The sequence below is a fragment of the Pan troglodytes genome, chromosome 11, assembly GCF_028858775.2.
Source record: "Pan troglodytes isolate AG18354 chromosome 11, NHGRI_mPanTro3-v2.0_pri, whole genome shotgun sequence".
In the NCBI taxonomy this organism is placed as follows: Eukaryota; Metazoa; Chordata; class Mammalia; order Primates; family Hominidae; genus Pan; species Pan troglodytes.
In genome coordinates, this window is record NC_072409.2 from 24,085,957 (window position 1) to 24,110,377 (window position 24,421).

Here is a 24,421-nt window from a genome sequence, read left to right on the forward strand (position 1 = left end):
GCCACTTGGCATCTTGGTGACCCTGGGTGAGTTGAAAACATAGAGCATTGTCCCTGGGGAGCCCATATCTCAGCCAGGCCCTGTGCTAAGCCTTGACACATGTGACCTCACTTAATCCCCACAATAACCCGCTGAGGTGTGCATTGTTGTCACACCCATGACAGCCAAGGGGACCAATTGGAGAGGTGAGGACACACTGAAGTTCATACAGCTATGGAGGGGAAGTGTCTGGATTGGAACTCACGTCTCCCTGTGTGAGAGCCCACGCTGTTGACTGGGAACCCAGAGGCCTAGCGTAGCTCTGCTCCAGCCAACCATGTGGCCTGGGGCAGATCTGGACCTTCTTCTCCCTTGTAAATGGGGGACAATGCTCTACCCAGCCCACTTCCTGGGGCTGATGTGAAGATCGCACATGGTGACTGAGCTATAACTTGATGATGGAGGTGGTGGCTTTGACGTTCAGCCTCAGTCCTTCAGCTCCTGAAAGGACTGTTCTTGGCCCCAGCTTTCAGCAGTTGTGTATTCCAGGGTGGCCATCAGCTCGAGGAGACTTGAGCCCCTCCTCGCTTACCAGCATGCCCACCCTGGGGTGGCTTCCAGAGAACCGGGACATCTCTGAGGACCAGTCCTCAGCAGAGCAGACCCAGGCACTGGCTTCTCAGGCCAGCCAGTTCCTGGCCAAGGTGAGTGGACTCCCAGCTTTGCCCCCGAGAGACTTAACTCACCTGGAGAACACAGAACCTCTGCCTGCTTGGGTGAGAGGCACTCTGGGAGTCTCACTTGTCATTCCCCTGCCTCTGCACTGAGTTAACTCAGCCATCCCCAAAACATGAGCCCCTCCCTGGTTTTAGAGGCCACACAGCTCCAGCCTCCTCCTTGTCACCAGTGCTAGGTCTCACCCCCCTTTTTGGCAATGCATCTCATCCAAATCCCTCCACTTGTGCTTGGAAGTGTCTCTAGGCTGGCTCCCGGGAAACTCTGAGCTCTTTCAGGATTCTGGAAGGGTAACAGAATCTCCACTCTACCTTTTCCTCTTCAGGATAAGTTGCCTCACTTTCTTAGTTCATTTTATTAAATAAATCAATTCCTAGTTACTTCTCAAGGGTCTTCGTATCTTCATCAAACAGTCCAAGTAACCGTGAATTGTTTGCAGGTCTGTTTATAACTGTACATTGGCTTTATTCCAGAAGTGGTTTAAAGTACCTTATGAAAATACATACGTTTTAGCCACATTCTGAAAACAGAAGTGAGAAAACTGGGGCAGAGAGGAAGTAAGGGTAGAAAAAAATAAAATACGTGGAGTGAGTAAATAAAATGTTCTGTTGGACCCTAAGCACATTAGAGTCACACATTTAGCTTTGAGCTTCCTAGTTGCCAATGCCAAAAGAGAAATGCAATAGTTACATGCACCACCATGCCCATAAAACAAATTCTTTCAGAGAAGCACCACCATTTTATTCTTCCCTTCCCTTCCCTCCTCTCCTCTCCTCTCCCTTCCCCTCTCCTCTTCTCTCCTCCCCTCCCCTCCTCTTCCCTCCCCTCCCATCTCTCCTTCTTTCCCTTGCTTTACTGAAATATAATTCACATACCATGCAGTTGACTCATTTAAAGTGTATGCTTGCTTCAGCGGTTTTTAGTATATTCGCAGTTCTGCCACTATCACCACAGTCAGTTTTAGAACATTTTCATCATGCACTAAGAAACCTCATCTGTATTAGGCAGTCACTCCCCATCCCCTCTTTCCCCAGCCTCCGTCAGCTGCTCTTCTGCTTCCTGTCTTTATAGGCTTGCCTATTGTGGATGTCTCATAGCAGTAGATTCACGCAATATTTGTCCTGTGTCTGACATCTGTCACTTACCATGATGTTTTCAAAGTTAATCCTTGTTGGAGTAGCACATACAAGTACTTCATTTCTTTTCTTCTTTTTTTTTTTTTTTTGAGACAGAGTCTCGCTCTGTCGCCCAGGCTGGAGTGCAGTGGTGCAGTCTTGGCTCACTGCAACCTCCGCTTCCCGGGTTCAAGCAATTCTCCTGCCTCAAGCCTCCCTAGAAGCTGAGATTACAGGCACGCGCCACCATGCCCGGCTAATTTTTGTATTTTTAGTAGAGATGGGGTTTCACCATGTTGGCCAGGCTGGTCTCGAGCTCCTGACCTCAGGTGATATGCCTGCCTCGGCCTCCCAAAGTGCTGGGATTACAGGCTTCGTTTCCTTTTGCCACCACCATTCTTGGTTCCGTAGCCAGAGACACATTTCTTCTTCATCCTATGTGTTGTCCACAAAATAAAGCAATGTCAAATCATCACACTGAGCAGGAGCTGGGGCCTTAGCTGACCCCTCATGTCTAGTGCTGCACGGTCCAATTCAGAAGCTGCTGGCCGCATGTGACTGTTGAGTACTTGACATGGGCTGCTGTGAATTGAGACGTGCTGTGGGTATGAAACACATACCAGATTTCAGAGACTTAGAAATATAAAGTGTCTCCCTATTTTTTTAGTATTGATTACATGTTGAAATGATATTTGGGGCTAAATAAAATATAAAAATTAATTTTACCTGTTTCTTTTTACATTCTCAATGTGGCTATGAGAAAATTATAAATTAAATGGTGTAGCTCACATTATATTTCTATTTTATATATTATAAAATTATATAATATGATTATATAATATACATTTCTATATTTCACACTGATCTAGAGCTTTCTTAAAACCGAACCTTACATCATCCCTTGCCTTTTTTTGTAATTAAACTTTTTTGAGCAGGTAATAGATGCCCATGATAAGGACCTTTGCACAGTACAGAGGGCGTATTGAGCAAAAACTAAATCTTTCCTCCAACCCATGCAAAAATGTTCAATGCACACACTTGCATTTATAGAAATGGCTGCATAAGCTACTGTACCTTGACTTTTTGAAGTCCTAAATTTGAATATTTATTTTTGGGTAGGCAACGAATTCACATTGTTCAGATTTCAAAGGATGCAAAGGACATGTAGTAGAAAAATCTACTTCTCATTCCTGTCTTCCAGCCACCCAGTTCTCCTTCCCAGAAGCAATTCATATTTTAGTTTCTTGAATTCCTCTAGAGATAGTATATCGTATATAAGCAATGTATTTATCGTTTTCCTTTTTACTCTCCACATATTCTATACAGATGGTAGCATACCGTAAACATTGCCCTGTACCTTGATTTGACACTGAAAAATAGGTCTTGGAGGCATTAATAGCTCAGAACATACACATGTGCCTTCCTCTTGTTGATGGCTGAATACTATTCCACCGACAGGCATTTAGGCAATTTCTTGTCCCCTCCCTACTGTTCATGCTGCAGTAAATATCCTGACTCATTAGTCTTGATGCACATGAGTGACTTGCTTTGTTGTCAGTAAATTCCTGCAGGTTTCACTTCAATTTTTCTCAAGGCTACCATGCCTGGGGCTGGTGGTAGAAGCTGTTCCCAGCACCCACCTCTCCATGCTTGGCAGAAACCCCACATCCTGAGGACGGACCCAGCTCCTCTTACCAAGGCATAGATGTGGCTGGGTGTGGGAGTCTACAGGACTGGATTAATGGAACATATTTCCTTCCCCTCCCAATGTCCAGGTGGAGTCCTTTGAAAGACTGATACAGGCAGGACGTCTCATGCCCCAGGACCAACTCAAGGTACTGCCCAATTCAGGAGCCACCTGTGGAACTGCCAGACAACCACTGTCTCCCATGACTCTGTCTCTGAAGCCTTCTTTGCTGCAAGACAGAAAAGAGAATCCCAGACACAGGGTCTCTTTTAGAGCAAACAGCTCCTGAGTAGCTTCCCATGATAACGATCATTATTTCACAATAGTTACCCATTATTAAGCAAGGATGGTTGTGTACAGGGACTGTGGTAAACCCTAGAGTATGTTATTTTATTTGGTCATCATCAAAACCCAGTGAAGCAGTTACAGTTATCACCCTCATTTAACCAGGATGGAACTGAAGCTCAGAGGGGTGACTCAAAGGCCCCACAGCTAGTAGGCAGGAGAACCTGGAGCCAGGTCTGTCTCTCTTTCAAATCCAGGGTCATAATCACTGCCCTGCACTACTTTCCACAAATTATCCTGCCTCTCAGCAAGCAGAAAAAGGCCTTTTCTTTTTTATCGCCTTTAAACAAAATTACAAAATAGTTGCCAAAAGTTTGGAAACCCTGTTAAAAAAAAGTGGGGGCTGGAGGGGAGACCCTTTATAGAATCCTATTGGTGTATATCCTTTGGAATTTGGAGTTTTAGATAACGGTGGTCATAAATACAATTTAGATTCCTGCTGCATCAGCCAGGGTCCCAGTAAGGGACAGGTGGGGCTCTCAAGTCTGGGAGTGTAGGCGTCAAAGGAGAGAACTGTCAGCAAAGGTGTGGGCAGCATCAGGGGACCCAACAAAGACTGAGGAATCCCCAGGTAGTAGCATTAGCCGGGAGCTGTGCCCACTCTCAAGTCTCTCTCTTCCCACCCTGTGATCTCTCATAGGTCCCTCCCACTAGACAGACCCAACCAGAAGCCAGCAGGTAGACAGCCCTGATGCTCAAAGCACAGAGCAGGGTGGGAGAGGAGCTGAGAGAAGGTCTGGAGAGGCAAATTCAAAACACCTAGTTTCTAAAAAAATGTTATGGCAGGATATTTCCTGTGTGGTTACATAGATGTCATGTACATTTTCCAATCACAAAATGTGTCATATGTATCATGTAATATCATCCAGTGGATGACCAAGGACCTTGTAAACTAAAACATTCATTTTTTTGCTCTCTGTTCTAATCCCCCCATATACAGGGAAGTTGAGAGCTGTCAGAAGATTAGATGTGACCAGGGAATGGGTTTTAGGTTGTGCTTGGCCTCTGTCTCTCCTCAGAGTTGAGTGGGATGTGGATGGTAGTAAGACAGTGATACCAACCCCAATTCCTGCAGCTTTAGCCATGTATTACCTGTGATCCTCCTATGGGAGCCTAGCAGAATTGCTAGGACCATGAGCTCTGGGGCCAGAGGGCCTGGGCCCACATCCTGTCTCTACAACTCACTCACTCCATGACCTTCATCAACTTAAGTGACCTCCCTGTGCCTCAGTTTCATCCTTTTTAAATGAAGATGATAAATCACCCCTCTCATTATGATTATATTGAAGATTAAATAAATGCAAAGTGCTTTAGCCCAGAGCCTCAATGCTCAGTAAACATTCTCAATAATGTGATGGTGATGATAACATTATCGGTGTCGATAGTCTATAAGGATTTGGGGAAAGAGTGGCTAATTTTCTGAAGCCCACAGTTTTGCAAATCAAGAATGAGGATCCAGAGTCTCTCATGTAAAGGGTCCTTATGGAGATAATAGTGAGAGTATATTTGACACTGTGACAGCTATGACAGTTTGTGGTACATAGGGGTCCTTGTAAGTCTATGCAGGAAGGGCTGGTGCCCTCTGGAGCTGGTGCCAAGTCTCTAAGTTGTGTCTCTGTTGTGCCAGCCTGATGGCAGAGAGCTTGACCACAGCAGCTCTCCAGGGCAGGCAGCCTCCAGAGATCTCAACCTCAGCCTGTATCTTGCATGAACCCAGGGGCCCAGGTGCATCCCATGGCCTCCCGCAAGCTGTCTCATCCACTGTGTCTGCAGGGACAGGCCCCGCAGGGGCTGAGCACTCAAGTCTTCCTGGCCTGGTCTGGTTTCAGGGCTTCCAGCGGCTGAAGGCTGCCCACGCGGCCCTAGAGGAGGAGTACCTGAAGGCTTGTCGGGAGCAACACCCTGCCCAGCCGCTTGCCGGCTCCAAGGGGACGCCTGGAAGATTTGATCCTCGCAGGTACCTGCTGGGGTGGAAGGCCTGGAAGGACAGATGGGATGGGCCCCTGGGGTCCCTCAGTCTCCAGGAGGGAGGCACTTTGTCCTTATAATTTGTACACGGGGAATAGAGAGAAATCTTATCCTAATTAGTATACATATCCAAATGGTGGCACGATCAAAAGCTGAGATTTGAGTCCCTTTGGACCCACGTGCTGAGAAGATGCCTTGAAACCCTTATTAGATGATGGGGAAACTGAGGCTAGATGGGGGTGGGATTTCTCTAATGTCCCACAGCCTGTGGATGGCAGAGGGGACTTGGGCTGAGACCTCCTGATTCCCAATGGAACCTTCTTTCATCTTGCTTATTTTGAGTTCTCACCATCATCTAAAGGCTGATATTAAATGGACCCTAAGGGGGCATCCCCTGGAGTCTCTGCTCTGATACTCTGTTCCTGGACCTGCCTGATGTGGCTGCCATCTTGGGCTCCTGGTGCTGATGTTTCTGCATTCCAGGGAGCTGGAGGCAGAGATATACCGTCTGGGAAGCTGTCTGGAAGAGCTGAAGGAACACATAGACCAGACCCAGCAAGAGCCTGAGCCGCCCGGGTCAGACTCAGCTCTGGACCGCACCCCAGCCCTGCCCTGCCTCCATCAGCCAACCCACCTGCCTGCTCCTTCTGGACAAGCCCCCATGCCAGCCATCAAGACCTCCTGCCCTGAGGTACCTCTTGGCTCAACCATATTGGGCTGTTCCCTCGTGCATTCATTTCTTTGTTAATTCATTTCTTCAGTACATATTACATATTTATGAAGTGTGTGCCATACGCCAGTGTGTGCCAAATATGTAAATATTACATATTTATGAAGTGTGTGCCATGTACCATGACACATGGTAGGGATTCAGTGGGATGGGAGGTGGCAGGGAAGGTGGCGTCTACCTTCACAGAGTTTTCTGTAGAGTTGAACTGGTTACAGTGATTTAGTTATAATTTTGGTCAGTGCACTGAAGGAGAATTATGGGGTTCTGTGAGAGTAGCAGGAGTAACATGACTGAGTTTGAGGAGGAGGTCAGAGAAGCTTTCCCTAAAGAAGTCATGTTTAAATGAGACCTGAGACTAAGTAGGAATTACTAGAGACAGAAAGAGAAAACCCATCCAGCAGGGAAAACAGCTTGTGCAAAGGCCCTGTGGCTAGAGTATGGGAAGAGAAGGGAAAAATAGTCTGAGATGTGGCTGGAGAGGCAGGCAGGGGCCCCATGATGTAGGGGCTTGTGGGTCACATAGAGAGCATGGCCTTAAACTCTGCTGGATTTTCTGGCAGGGGATGACATAAGATGACTTGTGGGTAGGCCAGTCTGAGGCTGGGGAGGTGGCAGGGCAAATGGAGAAGCATGTGTGGACTTAAGAGAGGTTGGGAAGGTATGTTTGAGTGGACTTGGAGTGGCCGTGAGAGGGAAGGGAGACACGGATGGCTCCAGGTTTCTAGCTTGTAGTACTGCACGGATAATGGGGTGAAACCTAGACAAGAGCCCTACACGAAAGGGGCTTTGTAGAAGGCTGTCTGGCCCACACCACGACCCCTTGAGAGACAATCACTATCTCCGTTTTACAGGCGAGCAAATTGAGTGTAGTGCATTCACACAGATGACAGTGGTGGGGTCTCTATGCCTCCCAACTCCTGTTGCCTGTGCTGCAAAGACTTGTCTGTTGAGGATGGGAGCAGGAAAGAGAGCCTGGCATGCTGGGTAGGGTGGGACACTGGTAGGACATCCCTGACAGCTGAGGTCATGCTGGCCCTATGGTTTGGGGAAAATCTTGTGCTGTGCTCTGGCCTAGAGGGTAGGAAAACTCTACCAGGTGCCACTACACGCTTGAATGGGGAGAAAACCTGAGTACAATATCTTGAGGGACCCTCATGCTCCTGCAGTGAAGGTATTGCAGGGGGCTGGGGTGGCCATGCTGGAATGGATGGGGGTCAGGAGAGTTAACTCTGGCAGGAAATCTAGGTTTAAATCTCAACTCTGCTCCTTGTTTCTGTTGACTTTGGGCAAATCATTTGAGCGTGAGTTACCTGTCTATAAAATGGGTTGTAATAATCGTAGATACTGGTGGGATTGTTGTGACATGATATCTGTATGGTGCCTGGCACATAGCAGGTGCTCAATTCATGGCAGCCAGTATCGAAGACCACACAGCCCAGTCTCCATAGTTTACACATGCATAAAAGGGTGGTGGGCTTAGTGAGTCTAATGTGCTTCTTTCCCCTCAGCCCACAGCTCGAGCCTGGCAGGAGGTAAGTGCTTAAAAGTGGTGTTTAACTGTCTGCTGAATCTCTGTCTGTCCCTCTTTCTGACCCCAGCCTGCTACCACCACTGCCGCCGCCAGCACTGGCCCCTGCCCATTGCACGTAAATGTGGAGGTGAGCTCTGGCAACAGTGAGGTGGAGGACAGGCCACAGGACCCCCTGGCCCGACTCAGGCACAAGGAGCTGCAGATGGAGCAAGTTTACCATGGCCTCATGGAGCGGTGAGTGCCACCTGGACCTGACCAGGGTGTCTGGCCAGCAGCTGGATCTTGGCTGTCCCCCACTGGGCAGAGGTCATGCCCCTCTGTGTGTTCTTCTGCAGGTACCTCAGTGTGAAGTCTCTCCCAGAAGCCATGAGAATGGAGGAGGAGGAAGAAGGAGAGGAGGAGGAGGAGGAGGAAGAGGGGGGAGGTGACTCCCTGGAAGTTGATGGGGTGGCTGCAACTCCAGGGAAAGCAGAGGCCACCAGGGTCCTCCCAAGGCAGTGCCCGGTGCAGGCTGAGAAAAGTCATGGGGCTCCCCTGGAGTAAGTCACTGAGCCTTTCCTGCAGAATGTTTGGTTCCACCCTAAAACCACAGGGGTGATCACTGTCAGAGTGAATAAGACAGCGCTTCACAGTTTAGACATGGCTTACCTGTCCTGCCTCTTCAAGTGTGAAATGTATACCACTGATAGCCCTCGAAATGATTTTGGGTAGTGTGGGACATGATTTTCAGTAGGACACATGCAGTATTAAAGAACATTATTCTCAGCTGGGCACAGTGGCTCATGCTTTTAATCCCAGCATTGAGGGAGGCCAAGGCAGGTGGATCACTTGAGTCCAGGAGTTCAAGACTAGCCTGAGCAAAATGGCAAAGCCCCATCTCAACAAAAAATACAAAAATTAGCCAGGCATGGTGGTACACGCCTATAGCCCTAGCTATTTGGGAGGCTGAATGAAGCAGGTGAATCTTTTGAGCCTAGAAGGCGGAGGTTGCAGTGAGCTGAGATCGGGCCACTGCACTCCAGCCTGGGTGATAGTGTGAGACCCTGTCTCAAAAAAAAAAAAAGAAAAAAGAATATCATTCTCTTTTTCTGTCTCTGACCTTCTAATGATGCCAAGGAGAAAGTCTCAGTTAGTGCTGTGGTGTCTTTTTTATTTTTCTTTTTTTGTACTTTAAGTTTTAGGGTACACGTGCACAACATGCAGGTTTGTTACATATGTATACATGTGCCATGTTGGTGTGCTGCACCCATTAACTCGTCATTTAACATTAGGTATATCTCCTAATGCTATCCCTCCCCTCTCCCCCCACCGCACAACAGCCCCCGGTGTGTGATGTTCCCCTTCCTGTGTCCATTTGTTTTCATTGTTCAATTCCCACCTATGAGTGAGAACATGCGGTGTTTGGTTTTTTGTCCTTGTGATAGTTTACTGAGAGCTGTGGTGTCTTTAATGCCTCTCTTGAACTTCTGTGGAAAAAGAGAGAGAGAGACAGTATGAGAGCACAGAAGGCCTAGAGCATTTAGCAGGCAAGTGGATCTATCTAGTATATGATAATATTCAGGTTTCTTATATTTATCCTCAAAGTTAGTTTCTGTTTGTCACATGACACACTGATCTTCTGTTTTGAATAGTGATCTAAAATCTTTGGAGTAGATGGAAGTTTATGGAAATGCCTGAAATAGGGAAGGTGGTATGCAAACTCCTTAAGTCTGGGAAATGCTGCTTTAACATTTCCTGTTTGGTGTTGGGTGGGTTTTGTTGGCATCCATATTTTATAGTTGAGAAAAGTGAGGTTGAGAGAGGGGAAGTGCCTTGCCCTAGGTCACACAGCTAGAAGGTGGCAGAACCAGGCTGGGCAGCCAGGGATGTCTGACTCCAGAGCTTGTGCCCTGGGCTGCTTGGCTCCCAGGACAGGCCAACCCCTGCGTCAGGGCTGCCTGGCAGAACTCAAGGATGGTCTTCTCTTCCCATGCCAGGGAGGCCATGGAGAAGATGGTATCTGTGAAGCCACCATGTTTCCAGGCATCCCTGGCTAGAGACGGGCACATGTCAGGCCTGGGCAAGGCTGAGGCAGCCCCTCCAGGCCCTGGCGTGCCACCCCACCCTCCAGGCACCAAGTCTGCAGCATCCCACCAAAGTAGTATGACCAGCCTGGAGGGAAGCGGCATCTCTGAGCGCCTTCCACAGAAGCCTTTGCACCGAGGCGGTGGGCCCCACCTGGAGGTAAGTCTCCACATGGGGGAATGGGCCCAGAACCTCAGGGTCATTCCTGGGTCTTCTCAACTTTCTGCTTCTGGGTCTTTCCTTGTGCTATTCCTTCTTGGAATACTTGCTGCTCCTGTCCCTGCCAGCCACAATCCCACCTGACATGCAGGACTTATGCTCAGTGTCACCCCCCAAACCTGTCCCTCTTCCGGAGCTCTTGTTCCTCCTCTTAGAGCTTGCAACCCATTGCTTATACTTCTCTGAGCCTGCCCATCACAGCTGGAGAGACTAGTTCTACGCTCTTTAGAGCAGACATCACTGCTGCAAAGTCACAGGCCACTATGGAAATGTGACTGTCATAGAATAATGCATATATATGCATGCATGTGCACTTATGCACACACACACACACACACACACACACACACACATACACTCTTCCGTAGTCCTAATGAGCCCATGGTCAGGATTCTCTGCACTAGACATGAACTCAGCGAGGGCAGGCACCTGTGTTGCTCTGTTTATGTTCTCTGTGCCGTGTGTTAAACCCAGCGGGTAGGACCTGTACATATTTGATGGTCTCGTTTTTCCAAAGCCTTGGGCCTGAGCATTTCCACTGTCAGATAAGACCATAGTATTCTAGGCCTAAGCCAGGAGACACTGGAAATAAGGCTTTCTCCCTCTCCCCTTGCTAGTCCTTGTCCATGGCCTTGTCTCTCCCAAGGGCTCTGGCTGCCACCCCTCAGGGAGGCAGCACTTGCTGAGCGTCCTCCTGGGGTGCAGAGTCCCTGCTGGTAGCCAGATTCTTGTGCTGAGGCCTGAGAGCCTGAGAGCCCTCACTCCTGGGCCTGGCTGTTGGGAGCTGGGCCAGCATCCCTGGGGTGTGAGCCTCTGGGAGGTGAGGCCAGGCCATGATTTGGGAAGGGCTTCCCAGTGTGCCTTGGACACATTCCTCAGACATAAAGGGATACTGCCTCTTTCAGGAGACCTGGATGGCGTCCCCAGAGACAGACAGTGGCTTTGTGGGCTCAGAAACAAGCAGAGTTTCACCCCTCACCCAGACTCCAGAGCACCGGCTCTCCCACATCAGGTATCCCGGGATCCCGCCATTGTCCCGTCAGTGCCACATTCCTGGGACAGCCTGGGAATCACAGTGCCTGCGATGGCCCAGAATAAGAGAGGATGGTCTGTCCATTCGTAGGGCCTCATTTCATCCCCTAACCGTGATTTCTTGTTCCCGTGTTATGGACAGAGGAAACAGAGCTTCAGAGAGGGGAGTAACTAGTCCAGCCTCACATAGCTAATTAGCGACAGACTGGGAAATTCATTTTTGTTGAGCAAATGAATGGGTGAATGAATTAAAAACTACAGGGAGGGCACTGTGAGGTGAACAGAAGACAAGGACAAAGGGCACTCAGGGTGGCTACATGGAACCCAAAGGGAAGGGAGAAGGCGGAGGGGACAGGGGTGAAGAGTGGAGGGATGGAGCCTCCAAAGCTGGGTGCAGGCCCTTCAGGAGGCCCACATGGCAACCCAAGGGTGCATGCAAAGGAAGGATTAGAAATCCTATTTCTCTTTATGTATTCTACACATAAACTGAGCTTTATTATTTTGCATATTGGGTTGGCCAGTGTACAGTTTACAAAGAATTGGGCATCTAATGTGTGTGTGTCCTTGGAAATATTGTACCACCCGAGATGCAAAGTTACAAAGGATGGGAGCTTATTGGGTTAGCATGTGGAGGGGCTCAGATGCTGCCACCTGAGTGTCTCACTCTGTGTGACCCCTGTGTGTCCCTTCCTCCACGGTCCCCCAGCACAGCAGGAACATTAGCCCAGCCCTTTGCTGCATCTGTGCCCAGGGATGGAGCTTCCTACCCCAAGGCCAGGGGTTCTCTGATTCCCAGAAGAGCCACAGAGTCCAGCACACCCCGGAGCCGAGCACAGAGGCACCTCTCCAGCCCAAGTGGGCCTCTCCGGCAGAGGGCACCCAACTTCAGCCTGGAGCGGACACTGGCAGCCGAGATGGGTGAGTGCAGGAGTCTGACTTGGACAGAACTGCATGGATTGAAAAATCAAATAGAAAAACTTGCAGAACCCTTTAGGATATGACATATTAGCCAGGTTCATTGTACTGAAATTTGAAATTACAGATAACGTGGACAAAAGGGAACAAAAGGAAAAAAAATACTCTGGAAACCATCAGTGCTGACGTTTTGGTGTAGAACCTGTGAGCTGTTCTCTGTGCCGATGTAAATGTGTGTTTGTTTACACGTACTGTCATGCACTGCATAGCAACGTTTTGTTCAACGACAGACAGCGTGCACGGCGGTGGTCCCATAAGATTTTCATGGAGCTGAAAATTCCTTTGGTTGCGATGTTGCAGTCAGTGCAGAGCAACACTTCACTCACACGTTTGTGGTGATGCTGGTGGAAACAAACCTACTGCGCTGCCGGTCACATGAAAGTACAGTCCCGGCCTGGTGCGGCGGCTCCTGCCTGTAATCCCAGCACTTTGGGAGGCCGAGGCGGGTGGATCACCTGAGGTCAGGAGTTCGAGACGAGCCTGGCCAACATGGTGAAACCGCGTCTCTACTAAAAATACAAAAAATTAGCCAGGCATGGTGGCAGGTGCCTGTAATCCTAGCTACTCGGGAGGCTGAGGCAGGAGAATTGCTTGAACCCAGGAGGTGGAAGTTGCAGTGAGCTGCGATCGTGCCATTGCACTCCAGCCTGGGTGACAGAGCAAGACTCTGTATCAAAAAAAAAAAAAAAAGTACAGTACAGGCCGGGCATGGTGGCTCATGCCTGTAATCTCAGCACTTTGGGAGGCCAAGGTGGGAGGATCACTTAAGGCCAGGATCACCTGTGGCCAACATGACAAAACCCCATCTCTATTAAAAATACAAAAATTAGCCAGGTGTGGTGGCTTACGACTGTAATCCCAGCTACTCAGGAGGCTGAGGCATGAGAATTGCTTGAACCCAGGAGGCGGAGGCAGAGGTTTCAGTGAGCCAAGATCGCACCACTGCACACCAGCCTGGGTGACAGAGCAAGACTCTGTCTCAAAAAAAAAAAAAAAAAAGTACCATATAGCACCTACGATTATGTACAGTACATAATACTTGATAACTAATGACTCTGTTACTGGTTTATGTATTTACTATACTTTTTATCATTATTTTAGAGTGTATTTCTTCTACTTATTTTAAAAATGTTAACTATTTTTTTTTTTTTTGAGACAGAGTCTCGCTCTTTCACCCAGGCCAGACTGCAGTGGCACAATCTCGGCTCACTGCAAGCTCCGCCTCCCAGGTTCACGCCGTTCTCCTGCCTCAGCCTCCCAAGCAGCTGGGACTACAGGCGCCCGCCACCATGCCCGGCTAATTTTTTGTATTTTTAGTAGAGACGGGGTTTCACCGTGTTAGCCAAGATGGTCTCGATCTCCTGACCTCATGATCCGCCCTCCTCAGCCTCCCAAAGTGCTGGGATTACAGGCATGAGCCACCGCTCCCGGCCTAAAAATGTTAACTATTAAATAGCCTCAGGTAGTCCTTCGAGAGGTATTCCAGAAGAAGGTGTTGTTATCACAGATGACAGTGCTGTTATTGCCCCGGAAGAACAAGATGTGGAGGTAGAAGACAGGGATATTGATGACCCTGACCCTATACAGGCCTAGGCTAATGTGTGTGTGTGTCTGTGATGTGTGTGTCTGTGTGTGTGTGTGTGTGTGTGTTTGTCTTAGTTTCTAACAGAAAAGTTTTTAAAGTTTTTTAAAATAAAGTTAAAAATAGAAAAAAGCTTATAAGGATATCAAGAAAGAAAATATTTTTTACTTTACAATGTATTTTTAAGTTAAATGTTATTACAAAAGAGTCAAAAGGTTAAAAACCATTTAAAAAGCTTATAAAGTAAAAATGTTACTGTAAGTTAAACTTGATTAATTATTGAAGAAAAAACTTTTTTATAAATGTTGTAAATTTAGCCTAAGTGTATGGTGTTTATAAAGTCTACAGCAGTGTACAGTAATGTCCTAGGCCTTCACATTCACTCACCACTCACTCACTGACTCACCCAGAGCAACTTCCAGTCCTGCGAGCTCCATTCATGGTAAGGACCCTTTACAGGTGTACCATTTTAAAAATCTTTTATACCATATTTTTATGGTCTGTTTTCTATGTTTAGATACACAAATACTTACCATTGTGTTACAGATACCTACAGTATTCAGCAGGCAATGTTGTAGAGGTTTGTAGCCTACAATAATGGGCTATTCCATCTACCTCACATATGTAATAGGTGTGGGTAATCTATGATGTTTGTGACATGGGGAAACAGAATAACAATGTGTTTCTGGGAGCTTATACCCAATATTAAGTGATGCGTGACTATACTTAAAACAGAAATGAGGCTGGGCACGGTGGCTCACGCCTGTAATCCTAACACTTTGGGAGGCTGAGGCGGGTGGATCACCTGAGGTCAGAAGCTCAAGACCAGCCTGGCCAACATGGCAAAACCCCATCTCCACTAAAAATACAAAAATTAGCCAGACGTGGTGGTGGGCACCTAAAATCCCAGCTACTCAGGAGGCTGAGGCAGGAGAATGGCTTGAACCCAGGGGTGGAGGTTGCAGTGAGCTGAGATTGCACCACTTCACTTCAGCCTGGGCGAAAGAGCAAAACTCCATCTCAAAAAACATAAAAAAAAACAAAAAATGAGATCATTTTATATGTGAATATTTGGCGACCTCCTTTTTTCACTAAATTGTACTATAAACACTTTCCATGTCTATGAAATCTATATGTGATTCAGTTTTTGACCTTTAGAAATACACATGAATTATTTATTGAAATTAAAAACCACCAAAAAGAACTTAAATTGATGAGTTTTTATAAGGTGAACAGACACCAAGAAACTCAGTATGATCTGAACCCCAGAACCTCACTGAAGTCCCCTTCAGTCACTACCTGCTTCCCAAACATAACCACTGTTCTGACTTCTGACACCTCAGATTAGCTTTGCCTAAAAGTTTCCTCTTTTTTTTTTTTTTGAGATGGAGTGTCGCTCTGTTGTCCAGGCTGGAGTGCAATGGTGCACTCTCTGCTCACTGCAACATCCACCTCCCGGGTTCAAGAGATTCTCCTGCCGCAGCCTCCTGAGAAGCTGGGATTATAGGCACGCGCCACCACGCCTGGCTAATTTTTGTATTTTTAGTGGAGATGGGGTTTCACCATGTTGGTCAGGCTGGTCTCGAACTCCTGACCTTGTGACCCGCCCGCCTCCGCCTCCCAAAGTGCTGGGATTACCAGCATGAGCCACCACGCCCAGCTGGTTCATTATTTTAAAAACGTTTTTAATTAAACTTTTTTTTTTTTGAGATGGAGTCTCACTCTGTCCCCCAGGCTGGTATGTAGTGGTACAATCTCAGCTCACTGCAACCTCCACCACTCAGGTTCAAGTGATTCTCCAGCCTCAGCCTCCCGAGTAGCTGGGACTACAGGTGTGCACCACTGCGTCCAGCTAATTTTTGTATTTTTAGTAGAAATGGGTTTCACCATGTTGGCCAGGCTAGTCTCAAACTCCTGACCTCAAGTGATCCACCCGCCTCAGCCTCCCAAAGTGCTGGGATTATAGGTGTGAGCCACCACGCCCAGCCTTTAATTAAACTTTTTATTTGGAGATAATTGTAGATCCACATGCAGTTATAAGAAATAATACACAGAGATCCCATGTGCCTTTACTCAGTTTTCCCCAGTGAGACTATCTTGCAAAACTGTAGTACAATGTCACAGCCAGATGTTGACATTGATGCAGTCAAGATACAGAACGTTCCATCACCACAAGAAGCCTCATGCTACACTTTCATAGGCACACCCACTTCCCTCCTGCCCCCAGCCTGTCCTTAACCCCTGGTAAGCACTAATCTGTTCTCCATTTCTATAACTTTATCATTTCAAGAATGTTCTATAAATAGAATCATATACTATGTAACCTTTTGGGATTGGCTTTTCACTCAGCATAATTCTCTGGAGATTTATCTAGATTATTCTGTGTATTAATAGTTAGCTCCTTTATATTGCTGAGTAGTATTCCAAGGGTTTCATTGCTTTTATTTTTTATTTATTTCTTTATTGTTTTTGAGACAGGGTCTTGCTCTGTCACCCGGGCTGCAGTGCAGTGTCGCCATTATGGCTCACTGCAGCCTTGCCCTCCCTGGCCCAAGCGATCCTCCTGCTTCAGCCTCCCAAGTAGCCGGGACCAAAGGGGCATACCTCCACATCCAGCTAATTTTTTTATATATATAATTTTTTTTTTTTTGCAAAGATGGTGTCTTTCTATATTACCTAGGCTAGACTCAAACTTCTGGGCTCAAGCAATCCTCCCGTCTCAGCCTCCCAGAGTGCTGGGATTACAGGCGTGAGCCACCATGTCTGGCCAGTTCATTGCTTTTAATGCAGGGGCCGGATTAGTGGTTTTTAACCTTTAGTCACCCATCCCTTTGGGAGATTCGTTAAAAGTTATTAATGCTCTCCCCAGAAACATGCATACATGGAAAGAGGTGACTATAATTTCAGAGGAGGCTCTGAAGCCAGCCCCACAACAACATGGTGAGAAGGTGATCAAGTCTTGGGGAACCCAAGTGAAGAAGTGATTAATTCTTTGCAGGGGAAGTTCCTGAAGACTCGGATGGTGTCATGGTGGGTGGGAGGAGGGCTTCTGGTTAGAAACAGCGGGGCAGGCCCAGCTCAGCACCCCACACTCCCAGCAAAATCTAGATCTTCTGGTTTGGAGGTCAGTGTGGGTCATTGGCCTCATCAGGAACTTCCTTTGTGACCTTGAACTAGGCACTGTCTCTTCACTTCCCCCATCATTCCACCTGCACAAGTGTGAGCTTGGAAGTTCTCTCTGCTTAAACTCACTTTGGGTTCTCTCTCTGCCTCCCTAGCGGTTCCTGGCTCAGAGTTTGAGGGGCACAAACGGATTTCTGAACAGCTCCTTCCCAAGAAGACAATCAGCCCACCCCCAGCCCCCGCCCCTGCCGCTGCGCCTCTACCCCGTGGACCAACAGAGACCATCCCCAGCTTCCTGCTCACCAGGGCAGGGCGAGAGTAAGTTAGACACTTGGATCCTGGGGATTCAAGCTCATCATACAGACGGGAGCGTGATGCGACGTGTTAGCAGGTGGAGGTGGAGACCTGCCCAGCTCACACAGATGGTGGTGGTAGGAGCAGACGGACCCAGGTGTCCTGCCTCCCAGCTCCCAGTGTTTCTGTGGGACCTCATTGATCTAGACATCGAGGACACACTTCTCCAGCCAGTGGAATATGACCTAAAGATTCACCTTTCTGGTGCTGACACTTCTCCCCTCTCTCTCCATCATCTCCTTTCCGAGACAAGCCTGTCCTTTCTAGGGCTATCTTTTCTGCAATTTGCCCATTGATTGTATGGACCAAGAAGCTACTGCCTTCTGAGTTTTTCTTTTCTTTTTTTGGTTCGTGTGCATTTTTTCTACTAAGAAAGTTCCACTTCCTTGGTTGAACGGAAATGGTAAAATTGCTTGGTCAGTTCTCTCACACCTCCTCTTAGTTGCTTTTGGCCAGTGATCACTCACACGCCCTTGCTGGAGTGGGTGTCTGTCCCGGGATGCGCTGGGGAGACTGCTCGATGGTGGCCCAGCCAAGGTTTCTTTGGCTCGAACAGGCATGAGGCTGTCATGTTGCCTACGTGCAAAGTTGTGTCCAGCTGCTGGTGTTTGGCTTCCTTGTCTGAGTTTAGTAAGTCTACCCCTGCAGCCTCCCCTGACATCAGTGGAGGAATTAGAGGCTTGTTTGTCTAGGGTATGCCAGGCCTTGGGAATACAATAGTGGACAAGACTCTATCTTAGGCCTCGTAAAGCTTACCATCTTGTAGGATGAACAGACAAAGAAACAGGCAGTAGTGCCCTCCATTGTGATAAATACCATGATGGCAGAGGACTAAAGGACTGTGGGAGCACAGCGAAGGAGCATCTGGTCCGGTTAGAGGCTTCAGGGAGGGCTTCCTGGAGGAAGTGGTATCTCAGCAGACATCAGAAGGAAGAGAGGTAGAAGAGTATCTTCAGTGGAGGGAATGGCATGTGCAAAGGCCTAGAGGTGAGAGAGTGCCCATCACCTTGGGGGAGCTAAACGGTCAGCCAGATCCTCTAGTGTGAGGGGGTGGAGTGTTGAGCAGTAAAGGAAGAGAGGGGTAGAGAGGAGAGACCTATGGGAGATCCTACAGGGCCTGAAGGCCATGGGTAAGGGGAGACATTCACTGCATATTCCATGAGTGCACAAAGGCTGAGAGGACAGGGAAGGGGATTTTAAGCAGGGACGTAGCGTAGGCAGGTTTATGTTTTAGAGTTCTCTGGCCACCGGCAGGGTGAGAACGGAGACCAAGAGACTGCTGAGAAGGCTGCCACATCCAGGAGAGAGATGATGGGAACTGGGTTCTCAGGGAGGGCCCCTACAGAGGGGAAGAAGGGATTCATTTGGGAAGAGGTATTTTGGAAGTTGGGCCCATGAGACTTGGTAACTAATTAACTTCAGGGATGTTCAGGGAAGGAGAGGATCTAGAGTGACTCAGATTTCTGTCTGGCTAGTCAGGTAGATGCTGCTGCCATGTGCAGAGACAGGGGAGTAAGTTTGCAGAGAAAGATGAATGTTAAGTGCCTGCTGGCACTCGGTAAGAAACTAAAGAGTTACATCAGAGAGACTGAGATACCCAAGTGGCTGACTCATGCCCCCGGCCTGGTAAGTCTTTTTTTTTAGTGCCTTCTGACTAGGAGGCAGAGCTCTCCCTTGCAGGAGTTAACTGGGGGCGGGGAGATGTCACTCTCCAGTAGTCACCGCCCACCCTTGCCCTCGTGGCTTTGCCTCAGAAACACCAGCAAGCGTCTCCCTGGGGATTACCAAGGGAACCCGCTGCCCTCAGACACACACACTCAGTGCTGGGGCACAGCCAGGAAGAGGCCTCCACTCCTTCTGACACAGTCATCTGAGCGCTCATGTCTGCTGGAGGCGGCACCAGGGGATACTCACCCAGGAGTCCAGGGGCCACCAGGCAAGAATGGCCCCAGTGGGAATTCCCACCCCAGAAGCCAGACCAAGGAGTAGATGTGGAGCCTGCATCCGCCTGGAGGGTGGCTTTGCTGAGCCTGGCTCTAATGCTGCTCCGTGGTTGAGGGGGTCTTGTGGGGAGGGGTATCTGGGTAGGATTGTCTGCTGCAGTGCCAGCAATGCCCACAAAACGAGACCCTGAAGATGCAGGGACTGATTGGAGAGAAACACAGACAGGATTTACTCCCTCAGTGCTGGTGGCTGGAGGTTGGACCATGTTGGGGGTTTCACTAGGATTTACTACAGTCTTGCAGACAGCTTCCAGCCTGCTCTTAGTCAGCCCTCCCGGTTCAGGTGGTGCTAGGAAGCATCGAGCTGTCTCCCTGTCCGCTCTCCACTCACAGCGCTTTATTCTGCTCTGTGTCAGAACCCAGATCCACTGCAGTACTGTTTCCTGAGCATCCACAAGGTGCAGGGCCTCAGGGGTTATGAGACAGGAAGCCCGCTTCTTTCTTGTCCGCTGGCGGCTCACTGTCTGTGTGGGGAGATGGTGGACAAGCATCTTCTGCCAGGTCTGGAGAGATGGGCTTGCACAGTGGTAGGGAGAGGAGCTGGGCCTGGACAGAGAGTGAAGGTTGGTATTTTATGGCAGAACTGTAGCTAGGGCCCTCTCTATGCTGCATCCTTGTCTCCATCTCGAGAATTTGTCACTGGTGTTCCTGAACAGCCACTCAGACCCCGTGTGTTAGGAAGAGAAAACTTCAAAGAAAGGTTCTGTTTTGTTCACTGAATGCACAGGGACATGAACTCAGAAATGTGTCAAGTTGTATAGCAAGAAAAGTGTCACACAGGAAAGTTCTAGAATCATTTGACAGCAGAGATAGACCCTGTGCCTGCTGTGAAGGGACAAAGGCTGCCGCATCCTGGCATACTCGGGTGGCTGCAGCTCTGTTCCTCATGCCTCTGTTCTTTGTTTCTGTCTCCACTCCAACCCCAGCCAGGCCATCTGTGAGCTGCAAGAAGAGGTGTCCCGGCTCCGTCTGCGGCTGGAGGACAGCCTGCACCGGCCACTCCAGGGCAGCCCGACACACCCAGCATCTGCCTTTGACCGCCCCGCCCGGACCCGCGGCCGGCCAGCAGACTCCCCAGCCACTTGGGCCTCCCATTATGGCAGGTGGGTGACCTCAAAACTCCCACCTCTGTCCTGGTGGCAGCTACAGAAGATAGTCTTGGCTGGCCTCTGGCTCTCCCCAGACATATGGACTCAGGCACTGCCACATCCCTCTCTCACTCATTCATTCATTCACTGTTGAATTTGTTCACTATGCAGTATTTGATGCACAAAAGAATATATAAACCTCTATGTTAATAATAAAGAATAGGCCGGGCGCAGTGACTCATGCCTGTAATCCAGCACTTTGGGAGGCTGAGGCGGGCAGATCACGAGTTCAGGAGTTCGAAACCAGCCTGACCAACATGGTGAAACCCTGTCTCTACTAAAAACACAAAAATTAGCTGGGCGTGGTGGTGTGCGCCTGTAATCCCAGCTACTCAGGAGGCTGAGGCAGGAGAATTGCTTGAACCCGGGAGGCGGAGGTTGCAGTGAGCTGAGATTGTGCCACTGCACTCCAGCCTGGGCAACAGAGAGAGGCTCTGTCTCAAAATAATAATAATAATAATAAAGAATAATACAATGAATATCCCTGGACCCACCACCCAACCAAAGAGTTAGAACATTGCCAGGATGCCTTCACTCTCACCCATTAATTCGGTGTTTGTTCATTTATGACAATGACATAAAATCAGCTGGCTTCTTTTGAGTCTTTCTATGGGAGGGTACTTGATGAAGGGTTTTATGAACATTTTCTCATTAATCTTTTTATAACCCTCTGAGGTAATTGCTGTTATTATCCCCACTTGACAGATGAGGAAACTGAGGGTCAGAGAGGCACAGAGCCATTTTCTGTGAAACTGACTTCAGAGTCTGGCTTTGACTTCTATACTCTCTTCCTTCCATCGTGTTAGAAGCATTTCTCCAGGTTGAACTTCTCACAAATAACCTTTAAAGGCCACACAAAACCTCATCCAATGACATCATCTCTCTTTCCTTTTGCTAGTAAATCCACAGAGAGATTGCCTGGTGAGCCTAGAGGTGAAGAGCAGATTGTCCCTCCAGGAAGGCAGCGAGCCAGGTCTTCCTCAGTGCCTCGGGAGGTGCTCCGACTGTCCCTGAGTAAGTGACCACCAGCAAAGGCTGATTTCCAGAGGCCACAGTCTGAGCATGTTGGCTCAGTGGTCAGGGACCACAGCAACAGTATTCAAGGAAACTTGGAGAAGGGTTTTTGTGCATCTGTTTTAGGATATTATAGTGCTGTGAAGCACAGAGCACTTCTAACGTCCTGCACACCTACTGCGTGTAGGGTGTCTGTAAGGGCTTTGTAGCTGCCGTCTTGCTTAACCTCCACTGCAAGATGGTCATATTATCCACATTTCACAGATAAGGGCGCTGAAGCCCAGTGAGCGCAGGGGATGTGCTAAAGGATCAGGGCTCTGGAGTCAGTAGCCGGGATCAGCAAGCTCCCCTCCACTTGTCCTTGGCTGAGTTGTTTACCTGCTCTGAGCAGTTAAAGGGACAGCTCACCATGTAGTTATAACAGTGTCCACATCATGGGATTGCTGTGAAGGTGCCCAACACGGCACACACAGAGCGTCTAGACTAGCGCTTGGCACGGGGGCAGGGTTCTGGAAATGCCAGCTGTTACTCCTAAGGGGGAGACTGGGGATTAAAACCCAGGCATCCACCCCAGAGCCTAAACTCATGGTATACCCACTCCTTGAGAAATGTGACCCCCACCCCTTGCCCCTTCTGATGCCCCACTTTTTCTACCCCAGGTTCAGAATCTGAGCTGCCCTCCCTACCACTGTTCTCTGAGAAGAGCAAGACCACCAAGGACAGTCCACAGGCAGCTCGGGATGGAAAGAGAGGGGTGGGCAGTGCTGGATGGCCAGACAGGGTCACCTTCCGGGGCCAATACACAGGTAGGTCAGGAGGGAGGGCCGGGATGGGTGCAGCTCCTGGCGTCAGCGGGGGCTCCTCTGTTATGAGAAGCCCTTTCCATATACCCAGTGGGCCATTCAAATATCATTTTCTATCAGTTCTGTGATACGAAAACCAGCAGGGAGCATTGCCTCCATGAATCTCAGTGCACTTGTTCATTCATTCATTCATTCATTCATTCAGCAAACACTTTCTGACGCCTCCCCTTTGCCAGGGCCCATGCTTGGTTCTGGGAAGTCTGTTCAGCTGGTCGATCCTAAAGAAGTTCTGATCACCTGCGCTTTTCCGGCTCGGAGCATACAGGGTGGACACTGAATTGGATGTGCCATTTGCACCTGGCTTCCTTCAGGTTCTCATTTCCAGAGGGCCCCTGTGTCTCAGGAAACAGGACCTGGCACAGAGTAAAGACTTGAGATGACACATGGTAGCATTTCAAGTGCTTATAACATTAACACAAAAATATGGGTTGGGTGTGGTGGCTCACACCTCTAATCCCAGCACTTTGGGAGGCCGAGGTGGGAGAATCACCTGAGATTAGTAGTTCAAGACCAGCCTGGCCAATGTGACAAAACCCCGTTTCTACTAAACATGCAAAAAAAATTAGCTGGGTGTGGTGGCGGGTGCCTGTAATCCCGGCTATTTGGGAGGCTGAGGCACAAGAATCTCTTGAACCCAGGAGGCAGAGGTTGCAGTGAGCCAAGATCATGCCATTGCACTCCAGCCTGGGTGACAGTGAGACTCTGTCTCAAAAATACATAAATATATATATATGGATATGGTTCTCACCTTCATGAATCTGCCTGTAGCAGAGAAGATGATAACCAATAGGTAATTATAGTAAAGGCATCATCTCTCACAGACACCTTGCAGAAGAGGGAGGGCTGCTGACCTCAGATTCTGGGGACAAGGCAAGAGGCCAGAGGCACATTCTGCTCCATGGAGCATAACGAGGGAGTGGACAGAGGCCAAGGAGTTAGAAACGACAGTAGCAGGAACACCTCCAAGCTCACCGGACAATCTCTCTGTGGACTTACTAGCAAAAGGAAAGAGATGATATCATTGGATGAGGTTTTATGTAGCCTTTAAAGGTGATCTCGACCCTTAAAAGTGAGCTTAACCTGGAGAAATGCTTCCAACACAATGAGAGGAAGAGAATATAGAAGTCAAAACCAAAGACTCTGAAGTCAGTCTCACAGAAAATGGCTCTGAGCCTCTCTGACCCTCAGATTCCTCATCTGTCGCGTCGGGAAAATAAGAGCAATTACATTCAGCTCCACATACACAAAGCCAGAACAGCACAGGAGGGAAATGAGATGATGAGACCGCTCCACAGTGGCTTCAGGTGTCACCCAGAAGGCCTTATTTGAAACTCAGGGGTGGGTAAGGCAGGAGGTGGTGGGGCTGGGTGAGGAGGCCACAGTCTGCCCAGCTTTCTCATAACATCAACTGCTTTCCATCTACCAGGCACTGGGCGGAGCACGATACAGATACGGCCCCGTTCAGTTCTCCCAACAAGCCTGTGAAATGGGCGCTATGTTTATCCCCATGTTACAGCCACTCAGAACATGGGGAGAAAATACCACTGACCCCGTGCCCGAGCCATTCAGATCCAAACCAGCAAGTCGGGGTGTGGGGAATAGCATCACTTGTTCATTTCTTATTGTTGCTTTGCTTATCGTTTCTTCCTGGCCTGCTTTCAAATCCTGACTTAGCCTGGGTGTGTTGGTTGCTACTGGATTCAGCTGGTTCTAGGATCTGAGATGAAACAGAATAGGAGTCTGGAAAAAGCTTACAATAAACAGACACAAAGATGTTCGGTGACGTATATGTGTGTATGTGTGTCATACTTAAATATGTACATATTTTACACATGATGTGTGTATGCACACTCACCGTGTGCACACGTGAGAGAGAGACAGAGACTATTAAAACCATTTGGAGGAAGAGGGGATCATTATTCCAGAATCCTCCTCTATTTTGCATCCATCCACA

At 48.6% G+C, this 24,421-nt stretch overlaps 1 protein-coding gene across 8 annotated transcripts in view; it reads left to right on the plus strand.

The window, feature by feature from the left end:
• The window catches only part of AKNA (AT-hook transcription factor), a 62,353-nt gene that overhangs the window by 30,211 nt on the left and 7,721 nt on the right, over positions 1-24,421 (plus strand). For 7 of the 8 annotated variants that reach the window (XM_016961514.4, XM_016961512.4, XM_016961511.4 and 4 more), the window contains 13 exons: positions 529-683; positions 3,605-3,664; positions 5,691-5,818; positions 6,313-6,520; positions 8,158-8,324; positions 8,426-8,629; positions 10,067-10,313; positions 11,279-11,385; positions 12,112-12,323; positions 17,241-17,403; positions 20,369-20,545; positions 21,489-21,604; positions 22,264-22,410. In XM_016961514.4, coding sequence (XP_016817003.2) covers positions 529-683; positions 3,605-3,664; positions 5,691-5,818; positions 6,313-6,520; positions 8,158-8,324; positions 8,426-8,629; positions 10,067-10,313; positions 11,279-11,385; positions 12,112-12,323; positions 17,241-17,403; positions 20,369-20,545; positions 21,489-21,604; positions 22,264-22,410 — 2,091 coding nt within the window. Of the gene's footprint in view, positions 1-528; positions 684-3,604; positions 3,665-5,690; positions 5,819-6,312; positions 6,521-8,157; positions 8,325-8,425; positions 8,630-10,066; positions 10,314-11,278; positions 11,386-12,111; positions 12,324-17,240; positions 17,404-20,368; positions 20,546-21,488; positions 21,605-22,263; positions 22,411-22,643; positions 24,257-24,421 lie in introns of those variants that run through there. The other variant, XM_063787562.1, reaches the window with a different exon arrangement.